This window comes from Chanodichthys erythropterus, chromosome 12 (assembly GCF_024489055.1).
Source record: "Chanodichthys erythropterus isolate Z2021 chromosome 12, ASM2448905v1, whole genome shotgun sequence".
In the NCBI taxonomy this organism is placed as follows: domain Eukaryota; kingdom Metazoa; phylum Chordata; class Actinopteri; order Cypriniformes; family Xenocyprididae; genus Chanodichthys; species Chanodichthys erythropterus.
In genome coordinates this window covers 40,284,896-40,305,801 of record NC_090232.1, presented here as the reverse complement: position 1 = coordinate 40,305,801, position 20,906 = coordinate 40,284,896, and the positions used below count along the sequence as shown (strand labels likewise).

Here is a 20,906-nt window from a genome sequence, read left to right as displayed (position 1 = left end):
TGGGCGAGTCGTTCAAAAGAACCGACTCACATGAATGATTTGTTCACGAATCTCACATCGCTAGCAGGACAGGAGGCATCCAGAGGGACTGTGTTAGTCGAAAGGGAACCTTTTCATCAGGGATACTGTGTTTATTTTTTATTTTTAGGGCTCAAGAAAAAGCTAGCGACAACCGTCCGATCATTTGGAAGAAAGACGCCTGAATTATTTGTGCTTTATCGGATCTAGATCGCTATTCAAGGACTGATGCGGTCATGGCAAGTCTCGGTGTCAGCTTTAACGACACACGCCAGCAACATCTGAAAGATATAAAGTGAAAGATAAATTATAATTGAGTAAGTTTATCTGACCCCGTAGATTTCATCTATGCGCATGCGAGATAACAGTTCTGCGCTCTGGATATGCTGATATGAACTGAGACAGGCTGAATGTGCCTTCAAGATAATGTGATTTCGGCTCTCCATAGACATTTTCATGTGACTTTGTCTTCGGTAACTCTAAGACGGGGACTAATTTGTCACATTTGTTTCGTACAGTGCTTTAAACGGCATATTTAATGGTTGAAGAACGGATATCTTCATCTCCAATCAGCTGACCACCTCTGAATTCATTGCATTAGAAGAGCTACACTGGAGTTTTCCTTCATTTTCGTGAACAGAAGCTTATTTGGGACCCGGATATTTACTGTTGTGTTGAAGGAGGCTATAAGGATCGTAGCGGGATCTTGGAGATGTCCGGCCGGCCTAGGACCACCTCATTTGCGGAGAGCTGCAAGCCAGTGCCGCAGCCTTCAGCCTTTGGCAACATGAAAGTCAGCAGTAAGTATGACCATCTTCTCCTCTACATTTCATAACATAATCTTTCTCAGCAAAACACCATTAGGAAAACAAGAATTGCACAATTGGTTATTATTAGGATGGATATGTGTATGATATACAGTTTGTGAGCATCTGTCATGTAATCTATCCCCTAATGCAATGCTGCCTGGATCTCAAGGGATGGGTCAGGTCCTGTCTCTTATTATCAGATCTGCTCAATGGAAATACATTTGCTGCATTGTGCACTAAGGAAGCACCCTGCCTGGGCATCATTGCACAGCTCAGTAGTTTTATACCAGGGAGATTGCGGTGCCCAGATTTTTTTTCTCAGCATAGACAATGGCTGTGTTTACATGCATGCACAAGAATGTATAGATATTAACCAGAATTATTAACCAGAATTCTGGATCATTGTAGTTGTTGTTAAACTGTTTTTTCCCTCGCATTTACATGACACATACATGACCCTATTCTTATATTAATTAAATACATAGATATGCCATATAAAGGCTGATCTGAGACCCTCTCCCTCATGGTTTTAACAAGGAAGATGTTCCTTGATGAGCTCAAGGCTTGTTTTAGTGCCTTGAGATCCTTGAATAGGTATTGATTTATAAACAATGAATGTCTTGAGGCATAGCTTGCTACTATATAGCTTGATATCTCACTTACTTTCTAGCTGGATGGTGTTTTCATAGCTGCACGAGCTGTAAAAACGTCCATTTCCACTCTTTGAACTTGTGCCCCATGGTTTGATTGACAGGGCTGTCTCCTGAGCCTCAGCCCAGCTGGATCACTCATTTCCTGCACTAATGATGTGTATCTCAACACTGTGCTCCTCAGGAAAGGAAGATCAGAGAGATGTGTGTGACTCACCTCTGACTCTATCCCTTTCCAAATGTATCTTTAGCCCACCTACAGTATAGTGTCACAGTCATCTTAACAATAGGGGAGGACACGTGGACTGACACTTTGTCCAGCACTTAACATATGCCTAATGGTCCTTTGCCATAATGGAAACTCAGCGCAGCTTGTATTTTTTCTACGCAAACTTTTAAAAATTAAGGTTCTTTATTGGCGTCAATTGATCCATGAAGAACCTGTAACATAAATGAAATCATTCCATTCCACAAAAGATTCTTTATAGTGGAAAAAAGTTCTTTAGATTTTTAAAATGTTCTTCACACTAAGAAAAAAAAAATGGTTATTTAATTTTTCACTGGTTCTTTGGGGAACCAAAAATGGTTCTTCTATATGGCATCACTGCGAAAACTTTATTTTTAAAGTGCCCCTATTAAGCTTTTTCAAATATTACCAATTTTCAAAGATTAAAGTGCACAACAATGTTTCCTAAGAGAAATAATAGATTCTGAACTGCCTGAAACGAGTCGTCAGCAATTCCACTTTCACTTCCTGTTACATACCTACTTAACAATGTAACAAATTTGCATAATGCCAGCCTATGGTCTTCATTAACTGCCTGCAAACAGCATCTACTTTGACCTTCAAACACTGTAGTTGTAGCCGAAGCCTGGAAGAGTTTGGTTCTTGTTGTCGACATGTTGAGAAGACGCTGTTTTCAGCATTGCGAATCCACTTTGTATGCACTTCAAAAGTACAAGGACTCGCCCTGGAAAAGGGCTGGACGATTAATCGAAAAGTAATCGAAACCGAAATTCAGAACCTCGACGTAATTTTCCCATGTTGGTAATTTAGTTTTTTTTAATCCTGTTAATACTTCCCATTTAAAAACATGCTACCGCGTGTGACTCCGCCCCGTCCAGTGCCGATTATTACGGTTTGCTAGTTTGGACATACAAGCAATTAGATGATTGGATGTGTATTATTATATCGAGCTACCATGCTCGCGCAGCTGCATTATGGCACAAACACTCATTCAGACAGTAGCTGAAGATCACATGAAGATCGCGCGCACAGGAACGCAGAAACTAGTTGTCAACGCTGTCCTGTGATTTATCACTAAAGTAGCTTAGAAACTCAAAAGTTATTATAGCATATATTTTTCTACTTTTGAAGTAACTATTTACAACCAACAGCTTCACAATTAATAGAGAGACGTATGACTAATTCACACACGCAATTGCTCTCATTACATACTGGTACTGTGCTATTTTATCTATATCTGATTTACAACGAGCAGAAATCTGTAAGAAATGTTACGAACCATTGATTAAAATAACTGCTGAAAGTGAGCTGTTATGTCAGATCACTCTTTCAAAATGAAAAAAAAATTTCCACCTTTAATAGTCTAGCAAATTTACAGTACAAACCTTGTCAGTGAACTATGAGAGCAAAAAACAAACAAACAAACAAAAATAATAGTTCATTAATTGTAATCGAGGTAAAATGTTAAATTAATCGAGGTTTTGATTTTAGGTCATAAACCCTTCCCTGGAATTGATACGGAAAAACTGACGCCATCATTTCTGTTCATATCACTGTGTATAAAGTGCTGAGGAAGATCCAGAGCTGAGATTCAGATACGGTAATGGGAGTTTTGTTTCTGACAAACGCTGTAAGCGATAGACCAATCACAATAGTGTGGGTCTTCTGACCAATCAGAGCAGAGCAGGCTCTCGAATGGAGGGGTTTTAGAGAGACCCCTTTGAGAAATTAGGTAATGTGCAATGTGCGTTATGAGAAAATTAAAGTGTGTTTTGACCTTGGATGCATGGAAAACTATTGTAGGAGACTCCAAAACAAAATTAGCAACATTTAAAATGGCATAATAGGGGCACTTTAAGAGTGTAGATAATTACTGCCTCATCAATATTTTCTGTAGTAATTGACAGCTTGCACCAGATGCTGTTAATACATTTTTTTATTAAATTTATTTCTCTTAATATATATAATATTGCAATATAAACTGAGTTTTTCATAAAGTGATTCTCCATTGCTTGCCATAGGAAGGCGTTGCACATTGCAATGTTTTGAAACCTTCCTTTTTTTTAGTTCCCTGGAAAGTTCATCATTTGACCTCAAAAGCAAAACATGGAGAAAGTAGCAGTCAGCAGATAGATTTTACTGAGGTGCCCTTGCTAACCCTGTCAAGAACATATATTTCATATGTCATCAAATATTCATATTTTATCAAAAGAAATTTATTTAGTAAAGATGCATTAAATTTAACAAAAGTGACAGTAAAGACATTTATAATGTTACAAAAGATTTCTATTTCAAATAAGTGCTGTTCTTTAATCAAAGAATCCTGAAAAAAACATGTATCACGGTTTCCACAAAAATAAGAAGCAGCACATCTGTTTTCAACATGGATAATAATAAGAAATGTTTCTTGAGCATCAAATCAGCATACTAGAATGGTTTCTGAAGGATCATGTGACACTGAAGACTGGAGTAGTGATGCTGAAAATCAATTTTATTGTTTATATTACATTTATTAAAATGTTACTAAATACAAACTTTTGAACTAGTGTATAAATGGTCCTTAAATGGGCTTAAATCGAATTTTCAAATTATTTAAATTTTAAATAATTTAAAAAAAGCTATATTATATATATATATATATATATATATATATATATATATATATATATATATATATATATATATATATATATTCTTTTTTTATATTCTTTTTGCATTTTGAAAATTGTGCATGTATGTGAGCGTATGCTCCGGTGGTGCGGGGTTTATAATCAGCTGACAGCAAATGAGTCCCCCACATCAGCTGACTCATCCTGCTGCCATAGCAACGCCCAGGCCTGAGGCAGCATGACTTCCTCCACAGGGTGTGTCCTAAAGAGGGGCTACACCTGAGCATGTGACGTGCACATTACAGTCATGCGGCAAATAGTCTGTCTAGACATGCTTGTCAGAGAACAGTAGCAGGCCTTTCATAGCTGTTAGATTACATTTCATGGCTCATATTAAAGAAAATACTGTGAATCTGTCAAAGCAAATTAGGGCTATAAACCTATTTACAGCTATTATAGACCTTATTATGATAGATGTCTATTTAATGTGTATGAAAACAAGCCTGTGGGGGATGGAACTCTGTTCATTGCGGCAACTGTAGTGATGTTAATCATTAATATATTGTTAGAGTTAAAATATGTATTATTTTATTTGTAATATTTAAAAAAAAAAAAAATTACATATTGGTATATTGGTGTCAGTCAGGGCATATTGGCATTTATTGGCTAATTAATTGTGCAATTAATTGTTATAGTTTTCATTTATTTACGAAAAATTATAGAATTTTAATATTAGCCATTGATCAGTATTTATTGGCCATAACATGAAAATAAAGAAAATGTTATATATATTAGCACATCCCTAATTGAATGCATTGAACAACTGTGCCTGTTTTCATTCGTGTCAAGTTAATTATGACGTCCATCCTGACTAACGTTCATTATAATATAAAAAAATAAGGGTTGATGTGTAGAAGTTCATTGTTTGAATTCTGCAGAGTTAGTCATAGATATTCATTACCAGTTCATGTTTATTCATGATCGATTCATTTTCATCTGTTCTTAACATTGTGGATGGTGAGGGATAATCATTTTGTATGCGAGATAATGTGATAAATGCTGTAGCTGTAATGATGAAAAGTCTCTTAGAGGAAAGAGGATTAAGCTAAGCTGTGTCTTATATTAAATGCCTCAGTTTATCTGAATTGCTAAATGACTAGTCAGTTCCTGAGCTGGATGGTGTCAGAGGAGCAGGATGGGAAGATGATCTGGGTAAGTAATGGGCCGTGACTCAATTAAAATTCCATGCTGCGTAAGTTTGGGAGCCGAGATCTTTATTAGCTCGTCGTGCGAATGTGTGTTCACATTCACGCCCTCTGACTCATCACATTTCCCCGTGCTGAACGTGCACTTGGTCTGCACTTTACTCCACGGCTCACATGACCTGCCAAACAAACACACACACACACACACGTATGATTATAGTATTTCACTTAAATTGGTTCAGATTGCCTGAAACATGTCATGCAGCATATTTGTTGACTGTTCACTGCAACAATGCGGCTTTTCTCACACTGCACATCTGCCAAGCACCATGAAAGTAGTGCACTACATTTTAAGTGTCCTAAAGCTGTACATTAGTGTTTTATGAAGAACAGACTGAAATTGGAGTCATTATTACCCAAGCAAGCTGTTATCTCAAAGCCCAATTCATGAACGAATCATTCTTTTTTTGACCTTGTTCCTGGCCTGATTCATTTAAAAAACTGAAAGTTTTGTTCATGAATCTGTCGTAGTTCAGCTCACATACTCAATGATTTGTTCACGGTTCTTTTCAGTTTTATTCAGCAATAACTTTTATATGCAATATGTAACAATATTGCATTAGTCCCTAAAAAATTAACTTGCTGTGTTACTTTTTATGAAAAATAATGTTACATTACTTTTGGGTTACTATTTCTCACCTGGACTTGCTTGTTTTTTTTTTTAATAAGAAAACAACAAATGAACTAATATTTTTGGTAAATGTAAAGGCCTTTAAACACCAAGCGCCCTATTTTAACAATCTAAGCGCATGGTCTAAAGCGCAAGGCACAAGTGTACATAAGGCAGGAACACACCAAGCCGACGGTCGGCCGTCGGGCAGTTTTTCTTTGTTGGCCGACTAAGTTTTCTCAGTGTGTTCCGCACCGTCGGCTGAAGTTGGTCCTCGTCGGCCTTTTTTTCAGCCGATTCGACATCGGCGTTGGAGCTCGTCGGTCCGTTGGGCCATCGGATCATTCTGATTGGCTGTTCAGCTACTGCCGCCTGCTGTTTCGGAAAGGCATTTCATCTCACGCAGGCGCAGAACTGACGTGCTGCTTGGCCGTCGGCTGTTTGGCATCGGTTTGGTATGTCAGGGCAACTTTGGACACAGATGCTGCCAACGTGAGCCAACCCTGCAGTCTGCTTTCGTTGCCAATAGTTCGTCGGCGTCGGCTTGGTGTGTTCTGGCCTTTAGGGCATGTCCAAATCCACTTTTGCTAGTTTAACGATGGGAAAAATGGTCGGCGTGCCCGTCTAAAAGGGCCATCCGTATTATTTTAATGGGTGCATTTTAACGTGCAATAAACCAATCAGGCCGTGTGTCCACCTAAGCGTTTTTTTCCAGCTTCGAGCGTACTTTTTCAATTGTTTTCAATGGGAGCGCCGCGTTTTTTAAACGCCGAGAGCGTAACGAGGCGCTGAGCGTCTTTTTTACGCTCAAGCGCTGAGAGCTGGGCGTTTTTTACTGGTCGCTTCGAGTTGAAAAATGTTCAACTTTGAGTAAAACGCTGCGCTCATCACTGTCACTTTTTAGCCAGCCGTCCAATCAGAGTGGAGAAGGGGCGGGACAAATACAACTCCGACCAACTGTCACATTCTTGCTGTACAGCGACATCAACAAACAGAAACAAAATGGGTGAGAAATTAATATTGCTGGTCTCCGAACATACATAGCAAGTAATTTCGCATTGTGTAAACATTTTTAGCCTGAAACAAATTACCTGCAAATTCAGTTATAAGTAACAGTGACGCGGATATTCCGTATCATGGCAACAAAGCGTCTCAACGGAAAAAAACGCTGCGCTGCAGAAGCGCTCTCAAGCGCTCACAGACGGGCGTTTTAAGCTGGCTAAAAACGCTTAGGTGGACACACGGCCTCAGAGTTTCATCTCAAATTTCCTTTAAAAGACAGTTGCACTCATGCCATGGCAGATTCGCTATTTACATGGCGGAATTTGCAAGCGGAAAGACTGAATGGTTCTCCAGAGTGGAATGCTTTTATTTTTAATATTTAAAAATGTTTGTGTGCTGCTGAGCATCCTTGTGTGTGTAACAAGCAGAGAGTACGTACGTTGTGCACCCACCTATATAGGCACATATTACTAACACGCCCTTTAAATAACAAAAAATAAATACCGCACCATTGACTTTAGAGCAGGTTTCAGTGTGTCAATGGCGCAGTCTATTTCAGTTGCCTCAAAATAGCAATGCGCAAACAATGCACCTGATCACACCTTGTTTTCAGACCAGGACTTAAAAATGATAACTGTGTTGAGCTGAAACTAGCAAAAAACACTTGCGTCACGCCTGGCGCCGCATTGTGCTGGGTGTATTATAGGGCCCAAAAAGTGAAATGAAATAAGCCACAGGCTGAAGGAAATGCAAATTCACACCTGTACAGTAGAGGGCGCAGCTCAAACTAATCTTTCAGCTGTCCTTCCATTTTGAATTGCTGAAGAATAGGACGGAAGAGAAGAAAGTTCAATGCTACCTCTTCTGGATGAAAAACACAAAATTGAAACACAAATGTGATGTTTAAAGTCATTTTTGCTTAATTGAATTGAATCATTGAAAGTCAGCAGTAAAGACATTGATTAAATACATAAAGTATATTTGTATTATTTAACATATTTTATTATTGCAGCCTGCAGGATTGCATAATATTCTGAGTTTGCATTTCACTGTTTTAATTTTGAGGAAGTCTGCATCTGTTTTTGTGCAGATGGGATGAGAAAATATCTCCTCACATTTAGCCTAGACCTACAATAACCATCATGTTCACCCAACACCCCGACACTTGCTCCCAATTTCTTTCACCATGGGGAGAGGAGAGCCGTCAGTCAATTAATGCGAAAACAAAGTAACTTGTGTTACTTATTTGAAAAAGTAACACAGATGTTTTGTTGTAAATTTATAAGTGATGCTTTACTAGTTACTTGAAAAAAGTAATCTGATTACGTAACTTGCATTACTTGTAATGCGCTACCACTTACACTGCTGTTGGGGACAGTTGTGACCTAATGGTTAGAAAGTTAGACTTGTAACCTGAAGGTTGCGGGTTCAAGACTCAGTACTGGCAGGAAATGTAGGTGGGAGAGTGAATGAGTTCCAGTCTCATTACCCACAACTGAGGTGCCCTTGAGCAAGGCACCAAACCCTTAATCGCCACAGCAAAAAAAATGGCTACTCAGTGTGTGTTTAATACTCACTGCTGTGTGTGTGCACTTGGATGGGAGAAATGCAGAGCACAAATTCCGAGTATGGGACACCATACATGGCTTCATGTCACTTTCAATTTTCACTTTATTCAGTCACTGCTCTTGACCATAAAAGACAGAGAATCTTATATGGCACATTTAGAAAGCAAACACAAGCTGAGCTGCTAATTATTTCTTTTATTTTGAAAGATTTTTTTTGTAACACCAATGCATTCCTGACCCAAGCTCTGCAGTGAATCATGATACTGTCTGTATATGCTTTGAAATCTGTATGGTTAATCTGATATTTCCTTCCTTGTACTTTCCTTCTGTGTGTTTATCAGACACTGAAGAACAGTTTTTTAAAATTGCTTCCCTTACCATAATTTTCCTAGAAATGAGTCTGCTCTAAACTCAAACTAAACTCAAACTGTTGTTTGTTTGGTCATAAAATGAATAATTCTCATGCATAATCAGACTGTTTGTGAAAGTGAAATATTCTGCTACTTTGTAAATGTACACGAACATTCAAAAGTTTGGGGTTAAGCATGTTTTTGTTGTTGTTTAAAGGTGCCCTAGAATGATTTTTCACAAGATGTAATATAAGTCTAAGGTGTCCCCTGAATGTGTCTGTGAAGTTTCAGCTCAAAATACCCTATATATTTTTTGTAATTAATTTTTTTAACTGCCTATTTGGGGGCATCATTAAATATGTGCCGATTCAGGCTGGGGCACCTTCAAATCCTCGCGCTCCCCGCCTCCGAGCACTCGACTATAAAACAGTGCATAAACACAGTTCACACAGCTAATATAACCCTCAAATGGATCTTTTCAAAATGTTCGTCATGCATGTTGCATGCATACATCGGATCATGTGAGTATAGGATGTTTACATTTGATTCTGAATGAGTTTGAGGCTGTGTTCTGTGGCTAACGGGCTAAAGCTAACATTACACACTGTTGGAGAGATTTATAAAGAATGAAGTTGTGTTTATGAATTATACAGACTGCAAGTGTTTAATAATGAAAATAACGACGGCTCTGGTCTCCGTGAATATAGTAATAAACGATGGTAACTTTAACCTCATTTAACAGTACATTAGCAAAATGCTAACGAAACATTTAGAAAGACAATTTACAAATATCACTAAAAAATATCATGATATCATGGATCATGTCAGTTATTATCGCTCCATCTGCCATTTTTCGCTGTTGTTCTTGCTTGCTTAACTAGTCTGATGATTCAGCTGTGCACATCCAGACGTCCTGCCCTTGTGTAATGCCTTGAACATGGGCTGGCATATGCAAATATTGGGGTCATACATATTAATGATCCCAACTGTTACGTAACAGTCAGTGTTATATTGTCCTGTTCTTCGGAGGTCTTTTAAACAAATGAGATTTGCACAAGAAGGAGGAAATAATGGTGTTTGACACTCACTGTATGTCATTTCCATGTACTGAACTCTTATTATTCAACTATGCAAAGATAAATTCAATTTTAAATTCTATGGCACCTTTAAATCAAGGATGCGTTAAATGGATATATAGACCAAAACCACTTTTGGTACCAGGCTTGTAAACCAAGCTGGGGGGGTCTATGGGATTGACTCCCTTTTGGAGCCTGTCTCTAGCGGCCAGTCGATAAATTGCAGTTAATGTCACTTCCATGTTTGATTCAAGAGAGAGACCGGAAGATTGCTGCTTGCAGTAAACACATTTATAATGTTGCAAAATGTTCCTATTTCAAATAAATGCTGTTCTTTTAAACTTGCTTGAGCAGCAAATAATCATATTCGAATGATTTCCGAAGGATCATGTGACACTGGAGTAATGATGCTGAAAATTCATCATAGGAATAAATTAAATTGTAAATGTTTATTTTAAGTTGTAATAATACTTCACTGTTTTTACTCTATTTTTGATCAAATAAATGCAGCCTTGGTGAGCATAAGAGACTTCTTTCAAAAAAATTAAAAAATCGTAACTACCTCAAACCTTTGAATGTTACTGTAGCAAATGAGAATGTAAAAGGTTTATGGAAATATCTTAACTTTATGGTGATAAAAAGTGAAAGAAGGTCACTGATGTTATTTCCTAGTGGACATTTAGTTTCCATGTCCTCAGCTTTGGCCTAGACTAGATCACTTTCTAAACAATGATCTAGCTTTAGTTTCCAATTAAACTTCTCATTGTGCAGATTAATGATCCCATTTGCTAGTTAGACAAAGTAATTATCCATAATCAAGACTCATGAAACGATTTATTTAGTCGGTTTCCTATTACTGGACTGCAGACCTGATTATACAGAGTCGGTTACACCAAGAAACCAGACATTTGAGGCATTTGAGGGTCATTTAAAAAAGGTTAATTTAATAGAGAGAAAAATACTCTTTTAATAGAAATGGAAATTTACAGAGAAGAAGAAAAAAGTGAGTGGTGAGTTTCAAAATATCTTTCTACTGTATAATTGAGAACAATTCCCATTTTGTGCTCATATTCCTCATTTTCATGTTCTCAAGCACTTACTCAGGGGTGTGAAAACATAATGAGGTGTGAAGCAGATGTGTTTAAGTCGAAAATGAGCTGAGGCGATTTTTGATACACTCAGGATCACACATTGATGAGGATAGTAACACCAAGAACTCATGTGACGTGAAAAACAGACCAGCGAATTATAAAGGAATATTCATGGTACTTTCTCTCTCCTTAGGAGATAAAGATGGCAGTAAAGTTACAACGGTGGCCGCAACCCCTGGTCAGGGTCCCGACCGACCTCAGGAGGTCAGCTACACGGACACAAAGGTCATCGGGAATGGCTCGTTTGGGGTCGTATATCAAGCGAAGCTTTGCGACACCGGTGAGCTGGTGGCCATAAAGAAGGTGCTGCAGGATAAAAGGTTTAAGGTAAGAATGTGTGTCGTTGGTTGTGTCTTTACATGTATAAGCTCAGATTTTCTAAGAAAGAGAAGCTGATGAGCACAAGTGCGTCAGAAATGTTTGGCCAAAATAAGTTTAACGTTTAGCCTTGAGGTGACAAGGTTGACCTTTGCTAAACATTTAGCCTGTCAGTTCTCATGATTCTTTTCTTTTTTCTGTTTATATACTTTTTTTTCAGAATCGTGAGTTACAGATCATGAGGAAGTTGGATCACTGTAACATCGTACGTCTGCGGTACTTTTTCTACTCCAGTGGAGACAAAGTGAGTGGCACTTTTCTTCCCTCCATTTTTCTTAGCAGCATCAGAAATAGATCAGAAACATGCCAGCCAGTAGTTTCCCAGCAAATGCTCTGGGTTATGGGATATGTATTCCTATGGTGCAGGCCTAAGTGAGTAGCAGTCTGATACCTAACTTTACAATGAGCTGTGCTTGTGAGGGATTGCAGCAGAGTTTGGCTCTTACACACTAAATTACACCAGCAAAACACACTTGGCACACACTAAAGTTTGTAATCTTTTGTTAATAATGACTTATATAATAAATAAATAAATGAAAAATGTTAAAAGTTATAGTAAATATATGAAGACTTCAGATGCAAAAGCCTCTAAGTGCCATCTGAAATTTTCTCTTATGTTTATTCAGTTATTTCACTTAAATGGCGAAGAAAAGGACATATTAATTGCCATTAAAGTGAAATAACTGAACCTAAACGTACAAGCTTGATAAAAATGCTAATTTTTCAGAGGCTTTATACAGCTATGGAAAAAATTAAGAGACCACTTAACATTGATTTCTGAACTTGGAGTGGTCTCTTAATTTTTTCCATAGCTGTATATATTACATATTTATGACTTCAAAAAAAAAAAAAACACATTTTCATTACTGTAATTTTAATTTATTTTATAATAAAACGTCACAAGAAATCAAGAAATAATAATAATGGTGCTATGAATTATTTTCTATATTTTTAAGGGATATATTTTATATGTGAATATTTTTTAAAATATGCATATTTCATTGCACTAAGATTTTTTTAACCCCAAAAATAAATACAATAAAATAAATAAATAAAGAATAATACGTATTCTACTCAAATTGTAATAATTGTGATTTATTTTAAAAAGTGTTTAAAGAAGTCTCATGATTACCAATGATGCATTTATTTGATCAAAAATACAGTAAAAACGGTAATATTGTCAAATTTTATTACAGTTTAAAAATTACTGTTTTCCTTTTTAATGTATTTTAAAATGTAATTTATTCCTGTGACCAAAGCTGAATTTTCAGCATCAGTACTCCAGTGTACAGTGTCACATGATCCTACAGAAATCATTTTAATATGGTATTTTTTTTTTTTTCTTTATTCAACATATAAATAAAAATGTTTAGTTCTTTTTTGTGGAAGGGGGTTATACTCTTTTCATGAGACTCTCCAGTATATTATAAACAAATTGAATGAAATGTCCCTGAAGGGAACTCCCTCTCATGGTGCGGTACACATACACAAAACATTCTTCTTCAAATCATTATAAGAATACAGCTATAAATACTATGCACAGTCTTACAGTATATTTAGCAGAAGACACTTGCTATCCCAACAGGGTGGTATTTCTGTTGTGATTTACAGCACTTGATGCTCAGGCCCTGCAGTGTTGACCTGTGGATGTAATTTCCGGGTAATCCTGTGATAGCCCTGGTGGAAAAACCTGTCACAACTTTTGATCGATGGGAAGATAAACTGTTAGACCAGCCCTATTTTTACTGTATGACAAGCTCTGGCTCCTGTGCAGCCAACCAAAGGAACGCTGTGTGTGTTTAGAAGAGAGTTCACTGAGTTCAGACTTCACATTTAATGTACAGTCTATACGCAGATCAGAGACTGGTCAAGATCGTATAACGAGAGCATTACATACCTGAGAGTACGCTTTTATAGAGTAAAGTTATACAAGCTGCAGACATCCAAAATCAACCGCTTCTTTCTTTTTGAGAAAGACGATCAAGTGTAACCTAACCCTAACCACGTTCATATATACATAGTCTATGTCAGAGGTAGTCCACTTCAGTCAGGAGGGCCACATTCATATATAAATATAGATTGCAGCCTCATGCATTGCTTGTGGTTTTGGAAATGATTGTGGTTTTGAAACGTGAGGATTTTTCTGAGCAAACACGTCCTTTTCATCCGCATACTCTTTTGTTTCCCTTTATGTTTTAGATTGAGTGAATTCAATTGAAGTGTCACATCAGTCAGAAAAGCAATCAAGGGCCTTTCCGTGACTAAAGCAGTGCTTAACAGTATATATGTTTTTTTGGGGTTTTTTTCTCTCTGCTGGCCTTTGCCAGAAGTTTAGATTTTCACTTGCTCTTTAAAAGGTGCTCTGTGTAATTTTTTTGACTGTACCAAAGCATAAAAATACCATCATATTTTTTTTCAGAGATGTAGGAAACATTCTAAGTTCACATACTTTTTTTTTTTTCTTTCTGAAAAACGGTGTTATAGTCAGTTATTCTACTTTGAAATGTGTCAGAATGTCTGTTTTTGTTTTGGACTGTGTGGTTCCGCCCACTGCCAATTTACCCAATAGTATTTATTAGGCATCTGCTATCTGTCAATGGCTGCGTCCGAAAACCTAGGTAGCTGTCTTGGTGCCTTGCTGTCTTATAAGAGAATGACTTGTACGGCAGTGTTTGTGCATAAAGGTACCTCACGAAACTGATTTCGGACAGACTTCTGAGGCAGCGTAACAGTTTAATGATCTACAGCAATATAGCGCGAGCTTTGGTGAGAATTTCTCTATAGAAATGATATCAAAATTGAAATATGTTGGTCAAAATCATACATTTATACACAAAATGAGCAGCAAACGCAACTTTCGGGCGCCATCTTTATTTTTCTAGCTCAACTGTCACAGAATGGAAAGCACAGGATTGTGGGATATCAAAGGCAGCTAAGGATACATCCATGCTTCCTTCAAAAATCAATCTGAGGAAGGTATTTGCACTGAAACTGTAATTTTGATCTTCAACCGTTTGGAGGCCACTGAAGTCCACTATATGGAGAAAAATGCTGGAATGTTTTAATCAAAAACCTTCATTTCATTTCAACTGAAGAGAGAAAGACATAAACATCTTAGATGACATGTGGGTGAGTAAATTATGAGGAAATTTTCATTTGAAAGTGAACTAATCCTTTAAATACGCACGTACACACCGATGCACATACGAGAGGCTGCAGGGTATTCAGTTACTCCTGAGTTATTCTTGCACACAATGGCAGGGCATATTTTTTGTAACAAAGACAGAAAGACATTGAGAAAGAGATAATGTGTGAGGGTTGCTTTGAGGCATAAAAGAAAAGGAACGGTACAGAAAGTAGGATGCTTTAAGTGAATGGCCAGTCATGATGGATTAAAGTGTCACTATGGCCTGAAACACATTTTACACCACATTCAGGACAAAAATAGTGCCTTCAACCAATCAAGTCTGGTATGTGATTATGGTTTGATATGTGCACTTGTCACTTAACTTGGTCTTTAATTTCAACAAAAAATATACACTGCAATTAATCCAGCGAGGGTGCATTACCTTGATCAAAAGTGACAGTGAACACATTTATAATGATACAAAACATTCTATTTCAAATAAATCACAGGAATTAATTACATTTTAAAATAAAATTTAATTTAAAATAAAATAAAAAACAGTTGAATAATATTTCACAATATTACTGTTTGAACTGTATTTTTTGATCAAATAATGCAGCCTTGCTGAGCATCATAGACTTCATTCAAAAACATTTAAAAATCTTACCAACACCAAACTTCTGCACAGTATTGTATGCAACACTTTCTTCCTTCCTTTTAAAAGTTGATAGGCCTGTTTATTGCACTATCTGCACGATTAAATGGTTAGTTTTGTGGTTAGTCACACTGGTTAAGAACCGCTACACTACGCAAATATAAGTAGTGCTGCAAATTGAAGGAAACTCTACTGCCCCCTTGAGCACTGAATTTTGTTACCACTACAGTAACACATACATTGACGTGTTGACTTAGCATTCATGTCTGCATTTGCATTTGTTTATGGCCTGTGAAGCAGGTATCTATTCCCTTCTCATTGACAGACAGCGAGAGCAGCGATTTAACCCTCCATTCCAGAAGGGTGACATAGTGTCTGACTGTTGCGACTTTGTCCTGACGGCTCCCCTGGTGTCACAGAAACAGGATCAGTTCTGTTATGTAACCCTGTCCAGACAGAACGCTTACCCATTTACATGCCTGTTGACTCTCTTGGCAATGGTGCGGTTCAATCAAAGTTCATGGATACTGACTATCACGCCAATAGATCACGACTCGGTACAGTATGCAACTAATATGTGCAGTCTACAACAAAGCACACTACACTGGCTATTGCATTTCTTGACTTAATATTTGATTGGACTAGGGATGTGTCCGAAGCCTAATTCCGAATTCGGAAAGGTGTGGAAATTGAATAATGCATTCTATGCAGCCCCTACAGGGACAATGATAGGGTTGCTGCAGTTACATTACAGTACATCAGATTTCACTCATCATGTGAAGATACTAAGGTGAGAGAGAAAGAGAAAAAACTAGTAATAAAAAAATAAAATAAATGTTTTTTTTCTGTTATTTTATGTGAATTACGTCCATGTACGTAATTGTGTGAATTGCCATAAATAAATACATAATCAATCAATCAATCAATCAGTCTTAAAGGTGCAGTAAGCGATTTTTGGAAAAACACTTTTGAAAGTGGATCGGACCGAGCAACACAACTGACTTTTGGCAGTAGGAGCAACACAACTGACTTTTGGCAGTAGGAGGTGTGTCCATTCATGATGGGGGAGGAGAGTTAGTGAGCCAGTCAGCAGTAGGAGGCGTGTCCATGCATGATGGGGGAGGAGAGTGAGTGAGCCAATCAGCAGTAGGAGGCGTGTCCATGCATGATGGGGGAGGAGAGTGAGTGAGCCAGTCAGCAGTAGGAGGCGTGTCCATGCATGATGGGGGAGGAGAATGAGTGAGACAATCATCAGTTGGAGGCATGTCCATTCGTCATTGGGAGGAGAGTGAGTGAGCCAATCAGCAGTAGGAGGTGTGTCCATGCATGATAGGGGAGGAGAGTGAGTGAGCCAATCATCAGTAGGAGGCATATCCATTCATCATTGGGAGGAGAGTGAGTGAGCCAGTCAGCAGTAGGAGGCATATCCATTCATCATTGGGAGGAGAGTGAGTGAGCCAGTCAGCAGTAGGAGGCGTGTCCATGCATGATGGGGGAGGAGAGTGAGTGAGCCAATCAGCAGTAGGAGGCGTGTCCATGCATGATGGGGGAGGAGAGTGAGTGAGCCAATCATCAGTAGGAGGCATATCCATTCATCATTGGGAGGAGAGTGAGTGAGCCAGTCAGCAGTAGGAGGCGTGTCCATGCATGATGGGGGAGGAGAATGAGTGAGACAATCATCAGTTGGAGGCATGTCCATTCGTCATTGGGAGGAGAGTGAGTGAGCCAATCAGCAGTAGGAGGTGTGTCCATGCATGATGGGGGAGGAGAGTGAGTGAGCCAATCATCAGTAGGAGGCATATCCATTCATCATTGGGAGGAGAGTGAGTGAGCCAGTCAGCAGTAGGAGGCGTGTCCATGCATGATGGGGGAGGAGAGTGAGTGAGCCAATCAGCAGTAGGAGGCGTGTCCATGCATGATGGGGGAGGAGAGTGAGTGAGCCAATCAGCAGTAGGAGGCGTGTCCATGTATGATGGGGGAGGAGAGTGAGTGAGCCAATCAGCAGTAGGAGGCGTGTCCATGCATGATGGGGGAGTAGAGTGAGTGAGCCAATCAGCAGTAGGAGGCGTGTCCATGCATGATGGGGGAGGAGAGTGAGTGAGCCAGTCAGCAGTAGGAGGCGTGTCCATGCATGATGGGGGAGGAGAATGAGTGAGACAATCATCAGTTGGAGGCATGTCCATTCGTCATTGGGAGGAGAGTGAGTGAGCCAATCAGCAGTAGGAGGTGTGTCCATTCGTCATCGGGAGGAGATTGAGTGAGCCAATCAGCAGTAGGGGGCATGTCCATTTTGGGGGCAGAGCAATAAAAGGATGGGTGTGTTTGTTTGGGTTGATTTCAAATATCAACAGTGTTCAACAATGACTTTGAGAAATCACATACTGCACCTTTAAAGGCTATAATTATTTTCTTTATGCATATTTTAGCTACATATTTCCATATGTGTAAACATGCTACATCTTGATGTTGACAACAATGTAGCCTACTATACCATTTGAAAAGTTTATCATTGCATATATCATGCAGTACATAGTACATACTGCACATTATTTTATTTTCTTTGCAGATGTTACTATATCATTGATTGAAATACTGTATTGACCAATCAGCAGCAATAGCATCAAGGCCATCTCTTTTTATTAACTCTAAAATTGTATCATTGTATTATTATAATGCGTAAAAATCTTGTTTTTAGTTATTACCTATCTGAAAGCACCAGAATGGAGCCTTGATATTAATATTTGTCATTTAGCAGCCTCTTTTATCTAAGAATTTGTATGTGTGTATGAACAACCAATCACAGAACATCTCAGAAAACATTCAGCCAATCGCAGGATAATTTCGGAGCTGATCTCACTGTTGCGAGGCAGGAATCGGCTCAGTGCCTTTGACAGGTTCATTTTCCAGCTACATTAAGGAGTACTTGTCTCTGGGGGAAAGAGAGAAATAATGACTGTTGATATAGTCAATGTGTCTCATGCGTGATGAGTCTCAGACCCCCTTTTCTCCCTATAAAGTCCACCGAGGAGACGTTTGTGTTATCTAAATGTAAACATAGTATACACATTTTGGGAATAGAATAAAAACTCTGGTTTAGGGGTGGGTGATATGATCAAAATCCAAAGACAGTTGAGTAATATAACACTACCGTTTAAAATTTTGGGCTTGATAATATTGGCCAAATTTTTGTGAAAACCTTAATATATTTTTTCAAGATTCTTTGATGAATAGAAGTAGTAATCTTTTGTAACTTTACTGACTTTAATGTCACTTTTGATCATTTTCATTCGTCCTTGCTTAATAAAAGAATTACGTTCTTTTATACTTTTGAATGGTAGTGTATATCAATGGAACGTATGTTTTATATTTAAAATTCAACAATAATGGCACATAAACACATAGTAATGCTTACTTATTTTTGGAGAATCTAGAGTACCACTTTCAATGCTGTTGTATTTATAGCCAGTAAACACACACCTGTGACTGTACATCTATTTTGATCATTGCTTGTAACCCATAAACAACCTAAAAATGTTTTCTAGATATCAAGCACTCTCTCTTTTGACCCTCCCTTGTCTTCTTCTTCACGCCCACAGAAGGATGAGGTTTATCTGAATTTGGTGATGGACTACGTGCCTGAAAACGTGTACCGAGTGGCCAGACAGTACAGCAGAGCCAAGCAGAATCTGCCCATGGTCTATGTGAAGGTAACATCTCTTAATAGAGTCTGACATGATTCACTACTCTAAAGATGTGTGATTTGGTGCTGGTCTAGCTCATGGACCAAAACTGCAAAACATAGTTAATGAATCCAGTCAACTATGGGCTTTCTGATGTAGCTTTGTCAACCATGGTGATCTTGCAGTCATTTGTCCATTAAAACATGTTGATTTACTTTATCAGTGCAGAAATGTATTCTGAAAATGTATCAGCAATGCATTATTGATGCATTGATGGTGACCTCAAACGAAACATTTTCAATAAGACATCAACATCTAAGCTTCTGTAGACGTGTGACAGAAATAAAGTCAGGAAATAAATAAATCTGGTTAGTAATAAGAAATAAATCTGGTTAGTAATAAGTGAAGTTGGTAATGCTGTTTGTGGAGTTGTTTAATCAGATCTTCAGAGATTTAATGTCTTTTATCTTCAGTTCATCTAAGGCTGTGGCTAAAGAAAGTTGTAGTTTGAGTCCTTATTTCTCTTTCTTTCAGTGTTTGTTCACAGCAGGTGTTTGAATGATTGAAAGAATGTTTCAGGAACATCATACTAACCTTTAAATAACATTCTACTAACATTAAGGAAACTGAACATTTTCATGTTCTTGGAATGTTACAAATGAATGTTAAATTTTAAATCAAAATTAAGTTGAAAGAACATTTGAGGAACATTATACCTTATAAAAATGTTCCTCTAACGTCAAGAAAAGTTGTTTGTCGGGGGGGGGGGGGGGGTGTTAAATCATAGGATAATATCATTTTTGGGTGAACTATCCCTTTAAGAGCAGGATTTTCCTGTTTTCATGGAGTTCTGTGCCATATCTTGGTTCATTTCTGAGCTTTCAGTGGGTTCATTTGTATATTTGTATTAAAGTCACTGTTTATGTGTGTTTTCAGCTATATATGTACCAGTTGTTCCGCAGCTTGGCGTACATCCACTCGTATGGGATCTGCCATCGAGACATCAAGCCGCAGAACCTCCTGCTCGACCCAGAGACAGCTGTACTCAAACTCTGTGACTTTGGAAGGTGAGATGGGGAAATTGGGTTCCTTCATGCCTAAAGCACCTGCTGTAAAGTTAAAAGCACTTGTTCATAATAAGATCTTGAGTAAAAGATAGTTGAGACATTGACTGAAGTTCTTCTGTATTGATGCTCATGATCTTAGAAACCTTTTGGTGATTGAAATTAAATAAAAATTGTGCTTACATTACTGTTCAGAAGTTTGAGGTCAGTCATTTTTTTTTTTTTTAATAAATAAATAAATACTTATTCAGCATGGACGCATTATATTGATCAAAAGTGACAGTAAAGACATTTATAATGTTAAAAAAATATATATTTTTCAAATAAATCCTGTTCTTTTCTATTCGTCAAATGATCCTGAAAAAAAACATTGTTTCCACAAAAATATTAAGCAACATCCATTCTCATTTATCAACATTGATAATAATCCTAAATGTTTCTTGAGCAGCAAATCAGCATATTAGAATGATTTCTGAAAGTTCATGTGACACTGAAGACTGGAGTAACGATGCTGAAAATTCAGCTTTACATCAAAGGAATAAATTACATTTTAAAATAAATTATAAACTTATTTCAAATAGTAATAATATTTCACAATATGACTGTTTTACTGTATTTTTGATGAAATAAATGCAGTCTTGATGAGA

General features: G+C 37.8%; 1 protein-coding gene across 2 annotated transcripts in view; it reads left to right on the top strand.

Moving 5' to 3' along the window:
• Nucleotides 1-74: 74 nt before the first annotated feature.
• gsk3bb (glycogen synthase kinase 3 beta, genome duplicate b) overlaps nt 75-20,906 on the top strand; it is a 29,851-nt gene continuing 9,019 nt past the window's right edge. For both annotated transcript variants that reach the window (XM_067402704.1, XM_067402703.1), the window contains exons 1-5: nt 75-818; nt 11,489-11,682; nt 11,894-11,977; nt 19,112-19,222; nt 20,132-20,262. In XM_067402704.1, the coding sequence (XP_067258805.1) occupies nt 731-818; nt 11,489-11,682; nt 11,894-11,977; nt 19,112-19,222; nt 20,132-20,262 (608 nt within the window). In that variant the 5' untranslated portion in view covers nt 75-730. The remainder of the gene's footprint in view (nt 819-11,488; nt 11,683-11,893; nt 11,978-19,111; nt 19,223-20,131; nt 20,263-20,906) is intronic.